Source organism: Oncorhynchus keta, chromosome 19, assembly GCF_023373465.1.
Source record: "Oncorhynchus keta strain PuntledgeMale-10-30-2019 chromosome 19, Oket_V2, whole genome shotgun sequence".
In the NCBI taxonomy this organism is placed as follows: domain Eukaryota; kingdom Metazoa; phylum Chordata; class Actinopteri; order Salmoniformes; family Salmonidae; genus Oncorhynchus; species Oncorhynchus keta.
In genome coordinates this window covers 51,622,849-51,638,113 of record NC_068439.1, presented here as the reverse complement: position 1 = coordinate 51,638,113, position 15,265 = coordinate 51,622,849, and the positions used below count along the sequence as shown (strand labels likewise).

Genomic DNA, 15,265 nt, shown 5'->3' with positions numbered 1-15,265 from the left:
ACAAAGTAGAGTCGCAATACAACAGATCAGACACAAGAGGTATGTGGCAGGGTCTACAGTCAATCATGGATTACAAAAGAAAAAGCCCCGGGAGACCAAGATGTCTTGCTCCCAGACAGACTAAACAACTTCTTTGCTCACTTTGAGGACAATACAGATACGACTAACACAGCCCGCTACCAAAACCTGTGGACTGGAACCACTGCAGCCGACGGAGTAAAACATTTGGAATGTTAACCCTCGCAAGGCTGCAGGCCCAGACGGTATCCCCAGACCCATCCTCAGAGATGGTGACAAACCAGCTGGCTGGTGTGTTTACGGTAATATTCAATCAATTATCCCAGTCTGTTGTTCCTGTTCCCTATAAAGCTATGGTAACTGAAAACTACTACCGCCCCGTGTCACTTCCGTCATCATGAAGTGCTTTGAGAGACTAGTCAGGACCATATCACCTTCACCCTACCTGACACCCTAGACCCACTCCAATTTGCGAACCGCCCAATAGGTCCACAGAAAATCCTACCACACTGCACACTGCCCTAACCCATCTGGACAAGAGGAATACCTATGTAGAATGCTGTTCATAATACAGCTCAGCATTTAACATCATAGTACCCTCCAAACTCCATCAAGCTCGAGACCCTGGGTCTCAGTCCTGTGTGCATGGGTACTGGACTTCCTGACGGGCCGCCCCCAGGTGGTGAGGGTAGGTCCCAACATCTCCACCCCGCTGATCCTCAACACTGGGGCCCCACAAGGGTGTGTTCTGATCCTCTCCAACTCCCTGTTCACCACGACTGCGTGGCCATGCACGCCTCCAACTCAATCATCAAGTTTGCAGACCAACAACGACGAGACAGCCTACAGGGAAGAGGTGAGGGCCTTCGGAGTGTGGTTTCAGGGAAATAACCTCACGTCAACACAACAAAGGAGATCATCGTGGACTTCAGGAAACAGCAGAGGGAGTACCCCCCTATCCACATCGATGGGCCAATAGTGGAGAGGGTATAAGTTTTAAGTTCCTCGGCATACACATCACGGACAAACTGAATTGGTCCACTCACACAGACAGTGTGGCGAAGAAGGCGCAGCAGTGCCTCTTCAACCTCAGGAGGCTGAAGAAATTTGGCTTGTCACCAAAAGCACTCACAAACTTTTACAGATGCACAATCGAGAGCATCCTGTCGGGCTGTATCACCACCTGGTAGGGCAACTGCTCCGCCCACAACCATAAGGCTCTCCAGAGGGTAGTAAGGTCTGCACAATGCATCACCGGGGGCAAACTACCTGCCCTCCAGGACACCTACACCACCCGATGTCACAGGAAGGACATAAAGATCATCAAGGACAACAACCACCCGAGCCACTGCCTGTTCACCCCACTATCATCCAGAAGGCGATGTCAGTACAGGTGCATCAAAGCAGGGACCGAGAGATTGAAAAATAGCTTCTATCTCAAGTCCATCAGACTGTTAAACAGCCACCACTAACATTGAGTGGCTGCTGCCAACATACTGACTCAACTCCAGCCACTTTAATAATAATGTAAAAATTGATGTAAAAATGTCCATTGCTCGTGTTTTTTAGCCCATGATAGTGTTTTCTTCTTATGCGTGTCCTGTAAAAATCTAATCAAATTGTATTCGTCACATGCGCCGAATACAACAAGTGTACACCTTATTGTGAAATGCTTACTTACAAGCCCTTAACCAACAATTCAATTTTAAGAAAAATAATTAAGAAAGTATTTACTAAACTATAATGAAATAAAAAAATAAAAAATTTTAAAAAATAAGAAAATAGAAAAATAAACATATAATTAAAGAGCAAAAGCTGCTTTTCTCTGTTTCTCATTATCTATGCATAGTCACTTTAAGTCTACCCACTGTACATGTACATATTACCTGAATTACCTCGACTAACCGTTATATATATTTATTTATTTATCTAACCTTTTTTAAAACTAGGCAAGTCAGTTAACAACAAATTCTTATTTACAATAACAGCCTACCCCAGACGACACTGGGCCAATTGTGCGAGCCTCGCTATTGTTATTTTACCACTGCTCTTTAACTATTGGTTACTTTTATTTCTTATTTTTTACTTATCAATTTTTTTACTTGACAAGTATTTTTCTTAAAACTACATTGAAGGTTAAGGGCTTGTAGTAAGTCAGCATTTCACCTGTTGTATTTGGTGCATGAGACAAATACAGTTTGATTTGATTGTATACAGGGGGTACTGGTACAAAGTCAATGTGCGGGGGCACAGGTTAGTCAAGGTAATTGAGGTAATATGTACATGTAGGTGGAGGTTAAGTGACTGCGCATAGATTATACAATGCAAATAGTCCGGGTAGCCATTTGATTAGCTGTTCAGGAGTCTTTTGGCTTGGGGATTGAAGCTGTTAAGAAGCCTTTTAGACCTAGACTTGCCGCTCCGGTACCGCTTGCTGTGCGGTAGCAGATAGAACAGTCTATGACTAGGGTGACTGGAGTCTTTAGCAATTTTTAGGGCCTTCCTCTGACACAGCCTGGTATAGAGGTCCTGGCTGGCAGGAAGCTTGGCCACAGTGATGTACTGAGCCATACGAGCTACACTCTGTAGTACATTGCGGTCAAAGGCCGAGCAGGATGCTCTCGATGGTGCAGCTGCAGAACTTTTTGTAGTGGTTTCTTTATAGCAAACGTTAGTAGTGTAGAGTGCACGTGAAGAAACTTTCAAAGTTCTTGAAATGTTCCGGATTGACTGACCTTCATGTCTTAAAGTAATGATGGATTGTCGTTTCTCTTTGCTAATTTGAGCTGTTTTTGCCATAATATGAACTTGGTCTTTTATCAAATAGGGCGATCTTCTGTATACCACTCCCACCCACCCTGTCACAACACAACTGATTAGCTCAAATGCATTAAGAAAGAAAGAAATTCCACAAATGATCTTTTAACAAGCCACACCTGTTATTTGAAATGCATTCCAGGTGACTACCTCATGAAGCTGGTTGAGAGAATGCCAAGAGTGTGCAAAACTGTCATCAAAGAAAAGGATGGCTACTTTGAAGAATCTAAAAGTTCAAATATATTTTGATTTGTGTAACACTTTTTTGGTTACTACATTGTGCCATGTGTGTTATTTCATACTTTTGATGTATTCACTATTATTCTACAATGTAGAAAATAGTCAAAATAAAGAAAAACCCTTGAATGAGTAGGTGTGTTCAAACCTTTGACTGGTACTGTATATGTTGTATTGTCACACAAATCCAATCACATTTGATTGGTTTCATTGGTTCAGCAGATGTTAATGCGTGTGTAGCAAAATAGGTTGTTTAACAGGGTTCGCCATAGTAGTACAGCACCCATGGAGCAAATGAGGGTTGAGTGCCTTGCTCAAAGGTCCATTGTCAGATTTTCATATAGTCGGCTCGGATATTCAAACCAGCAACCTTTAAGTTACCGGCCTAATGCTCTAACCGCTAGGTTACCTGCCACCCTCAGGTCTGGTCTACCTGCCGCCCTCAGATGCCGTCAGGCCTGGCTATGTCTTTGACTTCCCTTCTCTAAGTCTGACCAGGCTAGCAGAAGTGTCTGAACACAAAATGATCATTTTAGGCCCCACTTCTTCCACCCATCCCAATGCCCACACTAGTGGTAGCATTTCAGCAGAGAAGACTGATGCTCCATCAGACCGCCGCCTACCCTGGTGTATCTGAAAGTGGTGAACATGTATCCCAAACCCTGCTCTCCCACTGCCTTGGTCCCTTTACCCATCTGTGAAGATCCACAAGTAAGGACCCCACTCCCGCCTCAGATGTGCCTCAACAACCACAGAAGGCTCTCCACAGTCCTCAGAACTTTTTTAATCACTAATTGTAATTTCAACATCAGGCTCTGGCAACAGCCACCGAGGAACACACGGCCAGCAGACAAGGGCCCCAATAACCTGAAATTATGTGGCGATTTGGCATTTGCCCCAACACTTTTGATTCGGCTTATTGACACAAAAGTGTTGAAAAGAGGGACAAAGTACTGTTGTTTAAACTGATTTGCCTCATGATTTATCAACTCGTGCACAATTCATCTGTGGTTCAGTCTGGTCAACTGTAACCTACTGATAACAATCACAGTGAAATGTATGCGCTCCTCTAGGCTACATGCGTTTCTCTAGGCTGCCAGATCAGGGAAAACTCTGTGCCCCAGGAAAACAATTTCCCCCCCACTACTATGGGATCTGTGGTGCCACCTCTGAAATCTAAAAAAAAAAAAAAAAAAAAAAAACAGACAAAGCAACACCTCACAACTCTTCTCCCCTATTTGACCTAGATAGTTAGTGTGCATGTATTGATATGTAGGCTATGTGGGCATTTTGTCATTTTATTTTAATTCATGTAGTTCTGTCTTGTCTATTAATGTTCTGTATTATGTTTCATGTTTTGTGTGGACCCCAGGAAGAGTAGCTGCTGCTTTTGCAACAGCTAACGGGGATCCTAATAAAATACCAAATACCGAATAGAATCAACATTTATACAATTCAGTGACGGGACTGGCCTTCCATACTATGGAAGTTCCATACTATCCATGTTGCCTATGTGCATTTTGGAGAACCCCCACCGCCCCTCAACCACACACACATTCAAATATCTGTCAATTTCCAGACATATATTGAATGTCAGGTTATTGAAGTAACATTTCCACAAGAACACAGTACAGTAAAATATGGTTTCCTACCATCTAAGAATTATCAAGCAAAATGGAGTTCATTATCAGTAATGGCTGACAGCATATTTCCTAACGAGAAGTAATCTGTGTGGGAGGTGGTGAGTGAGTGTACATTTTCTCCAAAGATCAGAGAGAATCAATTCAACTTGTTCCCAGACACTCCCACCATAAAACCCACACTATGAACTTTCGGCACTCTGGTTCATGGAATGTCCTCAAGACACACTCACATAACTTATAGCCAAGTCCGCTATCATCCGAACAAGCATTATGTTAGGCACAATTATATCCAAAAACCGCGAAGAAATACACCAAATGGCCATATAATCAGAATATTTCACATGGCCTACAGACCATAAACTTCAATTGAGAAAGCAGTTTAAAAAAGATAGGCCGAATGCCACGTTTATAGTTTGCATTTCACTGCCCCCCTGTGGACAACGAGGGGAATGCACAAATAAATTAAATCAGTAGGATGCCTGCGCGCTCTCCCTCTTGATGCGCTCTGACATTACGCACGCCTTCATTCACACAGCCAATAGCTCAACATGACAAGACGCGCAAGTGCGGATACTTTACGGGGTTAGAATAATATAATTGCTTCATACTTTTCATTTTTAAACCGTGTAAAAAACAAACAAGGCCGAGTAAAGTAGACAGCATATCCTTGTCTTTGGCTTTGTTCCGTTTTCCCTTCTCAACAACCAACCTATTGCTATGGCATCTCTCACTCGAAGAGAGAAGGAGAGATGTCCCACAGCAGGGAACCGAAGGTATTGGGTAAGGGACGCTTGATTCAATAATACTTTTCCCACATTCAGTATTTATCTTAAGTTGTTAGATAGTGGGTTGCACAGTTATAGTATCAACATGTTATTTGATGACTCATAGGCTTTTAAAACATCAGTTTCAATTGATGTTATGATGATGTCATGGTTATTTTCTTCAGTTTGCAGTATATTAAGGTGCATGGTATTTGTACATTTCACAGACAGATGCGCCTCAGTGTAAATCATCCAGATTTGACTCTGAGACTGGGAGCGGTACAGTAGTACTACACGAGGACTGTCAATCAACAGATCGCCCCTCTCCAGAGGGTGCAGGGTCCAACGCCGACCCGCATGGAGTTCCGTGGCCAAAAACTGTTAGACCCCCCATGGTGGGAAGTTGGAGCGTTCGGAAATCCGACGGAAAAGTTATTTGTGAGCATTGCACGGCGACTGTGGCTGTACTAAAGATACACGCACGGAGCCTCGTCATTCCTCAATATATCTCATGCAAGGTAGGCTTATCACTTCATCACTTTCTATGAAAATGTGTTTTATGCAGTAAACAGTAGCATGCTTTCATTGTAGTGATACAATATACTTTGGTGACAATTGAATGGGTTTGAATTGAAATGGTCAGAACATGTGACTCAGCCACAGATTTGCAACATATTTTAGATGTTGTCACATATTTTAGCTGCCTTGACAAATCCAAATAGTCAGTTACTTAGATGTTTTTCTCCCGATTGCATCTGATATGTAGCAGACATCAGTTCCTGTCATTGAGCTGACTCATAGGCTATCCCGAGAGTGAACTGATTCAGACTGATATTAATATTTTAACAAAGCAACTCATGTCCCCTTCAAACCTCATTTACCAGAGGTACAACGAAAACATTTGCTTTACTCTCCTATGAGAGGAATATGAAGTAGAACAGGACGTTTTAAAATGAACCACAGACCATTATGTGAGATGAGATATTACCTCATTGTTCAGACGGAGACGGTCAGTAGAAATCTGATAATGGCTTCTTGTAGTGTATTGATTTCCAGACCAGGGCCATGATGAAATCTGGCCTGTTATGAATCCTAAAGAAAATACAGGTCTCTGACAGTCTGGTTCCAGACCTGTTTGTGCTGTTTAGCCACCTCTTACCCTCTTAGAAAAAAAGTGTTATGTACAGTAGAACCTAAAAGGGTTCTCCTCTGGGGACAGCCAAAGAACCCTTTTGGAACCTTTTTTTCTAAGACTGTGTGGTCATTATTTTGCCTGGGCCTAGATCAATTTGTCTCGTTGTTATGACAAACACACAACCCAAAGTGTGGCTACACAGCACAAACAGATCTATTACCAGGCTAGGTCTCAGATTTTGGCTTGGAGTTTGTTTGGGCACATCTGCATTTTTCTGGTTGACTTTGTTTCATGCAATATTGCAGTAGTCTGGGACTCAAAATGTGGGTCATTGACATTAGCAGCTTGCGGGAGAAAGGTCTTGGAATGGATGTTCAGGGAGAACAAGGGCACCGAAACTAACATACAGTATGCTATGCCACCATCTCTGTCCTATGATAGATGCTATTATAATGATGATAATAATAATGATTAATTGTCATTGATAATCATCAATGACAATTAATTATACATTTGTTTTCCCGCTTTTGTAATTCACTGTGAGATTTGTTGTTTTTGTGATTGAATTGGACTCAATGCATAGAACCATACTGTACATTCCCTTTACATCCCTTCTGTAGGACTCCACCTTGTCAGCCTATCTCCACGACAACCTCCAAACCCACAGTGGTACCATAGACGTCTGGGCTGTGGAGGACGAGCAGAGTGGCTGTGACGTCTGTGGTGCCCACCTGAGCCAGCTGAAGCAGGAGGCCATCCACCTGATCCTAGCCAGGGAGGAGCGTGCCAAGTGGGCCACTCCATCTTCCGCCAAGCCCCTTCCTGGATCCACCTCCACCAAAGCAGCACCATCTAGCCCCCACCTGTCACGCTCTGCCAGGACCCATAGTTCCTCTGCCAAGCCCTCCCCTGGACCTCGATCCACCACCTCCACAGCACCATCTAGCCCCCGCCTCTCAGGCTTCACCAGGAGTCAAAGCCCCCAGAAGACCCACCCTAGGAGGATCCTGAAACCCACCCCAGCTGAGATGGAGAGATGGGTTGAGGAGCAGCAGCACCTGGCCTCCTCCATATCAATGTCCAGCAATAATGGAGTCACCATCTTTCCCTGTCAGGTACTGTACATCTAAAAATCTACAGGTTGCATATCACAATATTGCCTTGATATCACAATAGCTATCGTTATTAGGGAGTCTAATGGAAGCAACGTGAACAATATCAGGATAATATCATAAGTCATGACACGTCCCCTATCAGGTGGTGTACATCTAAAAGAGGAATGGAGAGTAGAGGAAAGGAGAGGAGAGGAGCACAGAGGAGGGAAGGGGAGAGGGGAGGAGTGGAGTGGATGCTCTCATAGAGGATGTTGTCACTGTCGGAATTGATTGACTCCGTCCGATCTGCCCCAATTAGATCCCGAGAAGTGTACATTTGCAACCGTATCGCTAATGGAGGGAATTGGGTTGTGATTTATTTTCCGTCATAAAACAGCCAGTCAAAAAGCAGGCGGCGCGATGATCAATAGCCTGGTCATATTTAACGACTGGTGAAATATGCATAGTGCAGTATTGTAATCCTCACAGGGCTAGGTGGTAAATACAGCCAGGACGAAAGTGGATGGATGGAAGCATTTAAGGAGCCTTAGTAGGCTACAGTAGCTTGTTCAGCCATAGGGCTCCTACCATAGGGCTTTGGTCAAAAGTAGTGCACTATATAGGGAATAGGGCACCATTTGGGAATCTACCAATATCTCCTTCAGTGCATTGTGGCTAATGAAGTGAAGTGGTCCCTGGTCTGTCAGTTTCTGACAGTGGAGTGGCTGTCTGGCTGAGGACTAGCCTGATCACAGATCAGTTATGGTTGACATAACAATGACCATAGGAGTTGGCTGTATGCAACACAAACAGATCTGGTACTAGGTTAGCTGCCATAGTCTATTAGACAATATGCAAAGCAGAGTAAGTTTGTTATTAGGAAGGTTTCCATCCAATTGGTGACAGATTTTCATGTGAATATTCTAAAATCCGCATGAAAGAAAATGTGCACATTTTCCCCAACAGTGGTGAGTTTCCACAAAACGGACTTGTTGCAGATAAAAATCTGTGCGTGAATACGTAGTGCACACAAAATGTACTTTTTCCGCTTACGTTTATATGTACTGAATAAAAATCTGAAGTTCATTGTTTTTCCATCACATTCTCAACTCTACTGATAGTTTTGTCACCAAACTGTTGCGTTAAATAGCGAATGTGCCTACTCATATCATGCACTTTCACCGCCCTGTGAAGTTCATCATCTCTTATTTCATTTGTAGCCTAATAAACTGCATGCTTTCCTGATTGAGTTATAGTGGGAGGACCACACCCTGTGTCATCGCGTGACTCCAAGTTGACTTTGATGTGATGGTTATTATATCAATATTTGCACATAAAGGTGTTTCCACCACTATTTCACGCATAATTCATTTTACAGGCACAAAAAGATCCCACGTCGAACAAACAAATGACCTGGACGGCATTTAGAAAATTGGACTTCCTGTTTCCCTCACAGCTGTCGTGATTCTTTTTTATATGGCATGACTTTACTCGCATAAAAGCTGTGGATGGAAACGTGACTATTGATGTGTTTTCATGTGATTTTCCACTTGGAGGAAGGAGAGCAAATGTTAGTCAAAGCTAGGTGACCTCATGCTAATGGTAATGGGAGTATTTACACCATTCCAGTTTGAGATAGATGAGAGGACGAGGAGAGGGACAGAGAGAGAGGGGGGAAGACAAAAGAGAAAGAGAGAGCGAGAACGAGAGAGAGAGGGGGGTAGAGAGAGACAGAGTGGGGGGGGGTAGAGAGAGAGAGAAAAATAGCAAGAGAAAGAGAGATCTTCAGGGTGTGGGGGACAGGGAGTTCAGAGTAGGAAAGGAGTAGAGGTAGAATTGAACTTTACCCCATGCCCCCTAAACCCATCTCATTCCAGATGTTAGTCATGCCCCAAGGTGCCTCATGGCTCTAATTGGCATTACATGGCTGGATATTTCCTGTGGCAGTAGCAATAGAGGAAGGGGAACAGGGTTGTTATCTTGCCCTAAAAAGCTGAAACATTGATGAGACAGTAGAGCTGCAGAGGGGGCCACTATAAAACAGGACACTGGCTGTCGCTTTCGCTCGCGGCCAAGCTCTTTGACTTCATTTCAGCAGATATACAGAGTAGGGAGTAGGCCAAAGCTTACACACACACACGCACGCACGCACGCACGCACGCACGCACGCACGCACGCACGCACGCACGCACGCACACACACACACACACACACACACACACACACACACACACACACACACACACACACACACACACACACACACACACACACACACACACACACACACACACACACACTAGGGCTGAAGGGAGGGGAAAGCAGGGTTGGGTTGAAGAGTCAGACTCTTCACGTGCATCCTCGAGGGTATGTGGTGTGGAATAGTCAGATGCAGCACGGTCACAGTAGGTTTAGTAATGGCTCTGAGTCTGATTGTCTGAGTCATGTCTCCGTTAAATCTTGGAACTATGTGTCCCATGTGTGACTACTAGTCTATATGTAAAGCTATATGATGAATGTCCCATTTACCTAATGTGCTTTCATCCTGATGCCCCACATCCACAGGTTAACAATTGATTCTTCTCTTGGGTTGCGTTCCAAATGGCATCTATTCCCTGGGCTATATTACGATGTGCTGTTGGCAACTCTCTTATCATTGCCAAGCTGTACTTTGGCATGACATTGAACAAACACAAAGAGGAGTTGGCCAATAGCCAAAACAGACTGGACCCCCAGGCTATGGATATTCTAATAAAGTTGAAGTATTATCTCCTAAGATAATCATTCTACTTCTCTCCAGTTTTCAGAGGAGTTCTCAGAGGGACCGAAAGAGACTGTGGCTGTCCAGAGCAGTCCAATGGCTCCTGCAATTTTGTCCTTTCTGGTCAGGTATGTGTAAAATTAGTCAGTTAGATGTCTACTGAGTAGACATGGGCTCCTGCAGGTAGTTCTTTACTGATGATTAATAAAAAGTCTTAAATAATCATTCAGAAGTTGAGGATGTACCTACTGTGTTTTTGAAATGTCCACATCCTATCTCTCCACAGGGCAGCCCAGAAACTGAGCCTGACGTCGAGGAGGAAGAGCCAAATGTCTGCCCCCTCTCCCGTGTCTCCTCTCCCCCATTACAACACCTGCTACAGGGGCATCATCCAGAGGTCTCCACCCACAGTCCCCACCTGCCTCCTTCAAGCTGCCAACCAACTCAAAGACGCACCCAACTTTGGCAAGGTAACCAGCTGTAGTCAGTTGTTCACCTCGTTCTTGACCAATCAGATCGTTTATGTAAAAGAGAATTTGAACAAAAATATAAATGCCACATGCAACTATTTTATGTTATTTTACTTAGTTAAAGCATATAAGGAAATTAGTCAATTGATATAAATTAAATAGGCTCTAATCTATGGATTTCACATGACTGGTCACAGATACATTAAAAAAGGTAGGGGCGTGGATCAGAAAACAGTCAGTGTCTGGTGCTTCCCCCATTTGCCTCATGCAGCGTGACACATCTCCTTCACATAGAGTTGATCAGACTGTTGATTGTGGCCTGAGGAATGTTGTCCCACTCTTTCATGGCTGTGCGACGTTGCTGAATATTGGCGGGAACTGGAACACGCTGTCGTACACGTCGATCCAGCGCATCCCAAATATTCTCAATGTGTGTAATGATCATGCTGTTTAATCAGCTTCTTGATTAAACAGTCATGTGGATGGATGATCGTAGCAAAGGAGAAATGCTCACTAACAGGGATGTAAACAAATTTGTACACAACATTTAAGAGTATTAAGCTTTTTGTGCGTATAGAACATTTCTGGGTTCTTTTATTTCAGCTCATGAAACATTGGACACGCAACACTTAACATGTTGCGTTTATATTTTTGTTTGGTAGAAAATACATGTTTAAATAAATGTTTTAATAAATGTTTTATTAAATAAATAAATCGTTCTCCAACATACACTTTTTTATGTTATTCCAGAGTCATTAAGCAAGTGAGAGTGGTTGTGTCGAGGAGTGAAGAAGATCCTATATCGCCACTCATAATACCTACCCCCATCTTTATGAAATGCTATAATGTGGTGTTAATGTCCTTTCTGTTTCTGCCCTCCCCCCTCTGGGGTATACTGTAGACGAAATCAATATGGCTGCCCTCGTGCTTCACAGATGATGGTCTAGAGTTACAGATAACAGGCCTCCATCCCATCCCTCCATTCCACCTGCACTCAGCCCAGAACAACTCAGAGAGAACCTCTTTTTTTCCTCTCTCTGTCTCCCCCTCTCTCGCTCGCTCGCTCTTTCACCCCTCTCCCTTTCTCTCTCCGGTTCTCCTTCCCACATTCTCTCTCTATCTCACCCCCCCCTTTCCTCTCTCTCTCAGTATATGGCTTCTTGAATAATTCAGCCCCATAAATATACGGTGACACAAGCTCAATAGCATACAGTCAGGGTAGGAGTTACATAGCAAGACTTCCTCCAACAGATAGCAGACAGACTAGCTACCATCACTAGCTTTTATTATGATTCATCATCATAATCAAGGCTGATGGATTATGTTCACGGTTGGGTAGTTCACTTTCTAAATGTAATCCGTGACAGTTACAAGTTACCTGTCCAAAATTGTTATCAGTAACATAGCTTTTGGATGACCCAAAGTAACGTAATTGGATTACGTTCATTTACTTTCAGATTACTTTCCTTTAAGAGGCATTAGAAGAAGACAAAAATGAATATTAAGAATTGAATGACATCTATTTCAAGATAAGTCAATGTTAGAGTTTACATAGCTGGCCAGAAATGGATGTTAGGTTATGTAGGCTTCTAACCCATTGCTTTCTACTTCAATACAGATAATAAAATGATTAGGCTATATTTTTACATTAAAATCTAAAGTCTGTCAGATTTACAGTCATTCCAATGAATTATATTCTTGATCTTCAAGAAAAGGATTAGTAAATATGGAAATGTAGATTAGTTACATTTTTTAACCTGACCATAACCCCAAAAGAAAGGATTTATTACCCAACTCAGTAATGTAGTCAGATTACTTTCCGTTACCTTTGGATTACTTTCCCCGTAAGAGGCAGTAGAAGAAAACAAAAAAGGATCTATCAAACACATGCGGTATGTCATCATAGTGAGGTTAGACTCGCTCAGATGGAACAAACTTCAGTTCAGTTGGGTTTATTAAGCATAAGTACATGGTTAATTGACTTCATCTTGGTGGTTCTGCGACGTTCTTACCCTTCAGATGTGCGGAGTCAGACCTCAGAGAACTAAGTTAAGTGGCTGTTGAGGTCTTAGCTAACTTAACATAAAACCTCTCAGAGCCTTTAAATCCACTGTATTTCTAGTAGACCTAAGTTAATATCTGAACAGCAGAAATCTGTTCATGTGGCGTTCCTACTCGGGATATATAGGATGTAGCTACATGAATTAATAATAATTTATCATTGATTAGATTTATATAGTGCTTTTACAGACAATTTAACAGCATAAAATTACATAGACTCGTTACACTGAATTATAGGATTTCAATGCTTTATAGTACAGGGTAAACTGTGTAGCCTATAATAACAGCTATAATAACAGCTACTACAGTTATATCCTCTCTCTAGCACTAGTCTATGGGTGTTTAAGTCAGAGTGGCAGACAGTGTGCTTTGATCTGTACAAGTTTTCCTCTACATTCCTCTTCTCTTGTAACTAAGTTGGTGTAAAAGAGACACCATCTCACAGGGGTGAACAGCAGAATGTTGCCTTTCTCTCACTCTTTACCAGTGACGTTTGAAATCTCTCCTCAGTTGCCTAGCTGTGCGATATCCCTACTCCGTTTAGCTTAACGTCTTCTTACAACTATTCCAACGGAAACATATAAATAGCAGGGGATTGAAGCGAATAGAATCAGGAACGCTGGGAAACTCCTAGGGTTTAATGCGACTGCTGTGTCTGTCGTTTCCAACCTCCTTTAAAAGAACGAGAGCATCCTGCCTGTGACCCATATTGACAGCTGCTTTGACTCTTCTACAATCACATCTGATGCATTTAGATGTTATTGTTTTGGATTTTGAGTGTTTAATAATGCATGGATTTTTTTTTTTTACTGTTGTTTTTCCCCCATATGGAATATTTAAATACTCTTTTAGCTTCCGCTAAACCTTTTAGTAAATGCTCTTTTTATGGATTTCTATGTAGATCTTGTCTTCGACCTGGACCATTTATCGTAAAAATGAGACCAAACCTTTTTTTAAATAGAAGATTCAAGTGGGATAATGAAGATTCACGTTAGGACTTTATACAATAACTTCAAGTGAAGACTGGGGGTCAGCCTGATGAACCGAAATACTCAGGGACCTCCTCCATATAGCCGAACTCTCGCACATGCACACACTTTCACATGCACACACTTTCACATGCACACACTTTCACATGCACACACACATTAAACATGAACTGATCGTGATTGCTGATCAGTTCATTTGTATATTTATAATTAGTAGGATAATCTGTTTTAACAAACCTTTATGATATTTGTACTTATGTATTGTATATTGTTTGTTTGTGGTGTGGTTTTCATATAAGCCCTTGGGCTTCCAACCACACCTGCACACTGTAAAAAAATAAGTTTATATCTGTATTGTTGTCTATCACCTGTTTTCTTTGGCGCAAATAACAAAAGAATATATATATAAAACACATTTGACATAACTTCAAGCATTACGGTATAATTACCTACTCAACCAACACCTGTTCATACCAGTTCCCAACAGCCCCACTGAAAAAAAACATGATCACATCTTCACCACCAGCTTTCTTCTCTCCACACAGGTCAAAGTGGTGCTGCGAGTCTGCCCCTCTCCCACCGTGCCCACTTCCCAACCCCAGCCACCCATTCTTAGGGTGGACCCAGCCAAGAGAAGGGTCACCTTTATTGATCCTACCACCAACCACAATCAACAGCCACACTCCAACTCCACGCCGACATACGCTGGGGAAGCCAAGGGCCACTCTAAGACATATGTCTTTGACGCAGCCTACCCCCTAGAGTCAACCCAGGTCAGTGGGTACAGTAACAGTACGGTTGGTTTGTTATCTCTGTCCGATGACCTGAAAACTGATGGGACTTAAAATGCCTTTTCCAGACAGCCATCGCTATATCGAGCGCTGTTATCTTAGCCTCCCAGCCTCTTTCCTTTCCCAGCTGTGTGTGTTAGTGTTGTTTGATGGATCGGACACACTCAGCCATTTCATTCATTCATGCCCCTCCGCTTAAGTGTTATTTACGTTTTAAACAGCTGGATGAATGCTAAGGTGGATGGATGGATTCACCCTCTTTTTCTCCTTTTTTTCACCCTCTTTTTCTCCTTTTTTCACCCTCTTTTTCTCCTTTTTTTCACCCACTTTTTCTCCTTTTTTCACCCTATTTTTCGATCCCTCTTTATCTTTTCTGCTAGGCGGAGGTGTGTGTAGGTATTCTGCCTGACGTCATCCGTTCTGTGGTCAACGGGGCAGACGGATGTATTCTGTGTTTTGGACATGGTGAAGCAGGTAAGTAATGA

The 15,265-nt window shown here is 42.7% G+C and overlaps 1 protein-coding gene across 1 annotated transcript in view; it reads left to right on the top strand.

The window, feature by feature from the left end:
• The first annotated feature begins 5,251 nt into the window (after positions 1–5,251).
• Positions 5,252–15,265, top strand: part of LOC118398446 (kinesin-like protein KIF26B) — a 31,641-nt gene continuing 21,627 nt past the window's right edge. The window contains exons 1-7 of the mRNA XM_035793772.2: positions 5,252–5,495; positions 5,707–5,997; positions 7,235–7,729; positions 10,509–10,597; positions 10,756–10,939; positions 14,535–14,762; positions 15,161–15,254. Of these exons, the coding sequence (XP_035649665.1) occupies positions 5,433–5,495; positions 5,707–5,997; positions 7,235–7,729; positions 10,509–10,597; positions 10,756–10,939; positions 14,535–14,762; positions 15,161–15,254 (1,444 nt within the window). The 5' untranslated portion in view covers positions 5,252–5,432. The remainder of the gene's footprint in view (positions 5,496–5,706; positions 5,998–7,234; positions 7,730–10,508; positions 10,598–10,755; positions 10,940–14,534; positions 14,763–15,160; positions 15,255–15,265) is intronic.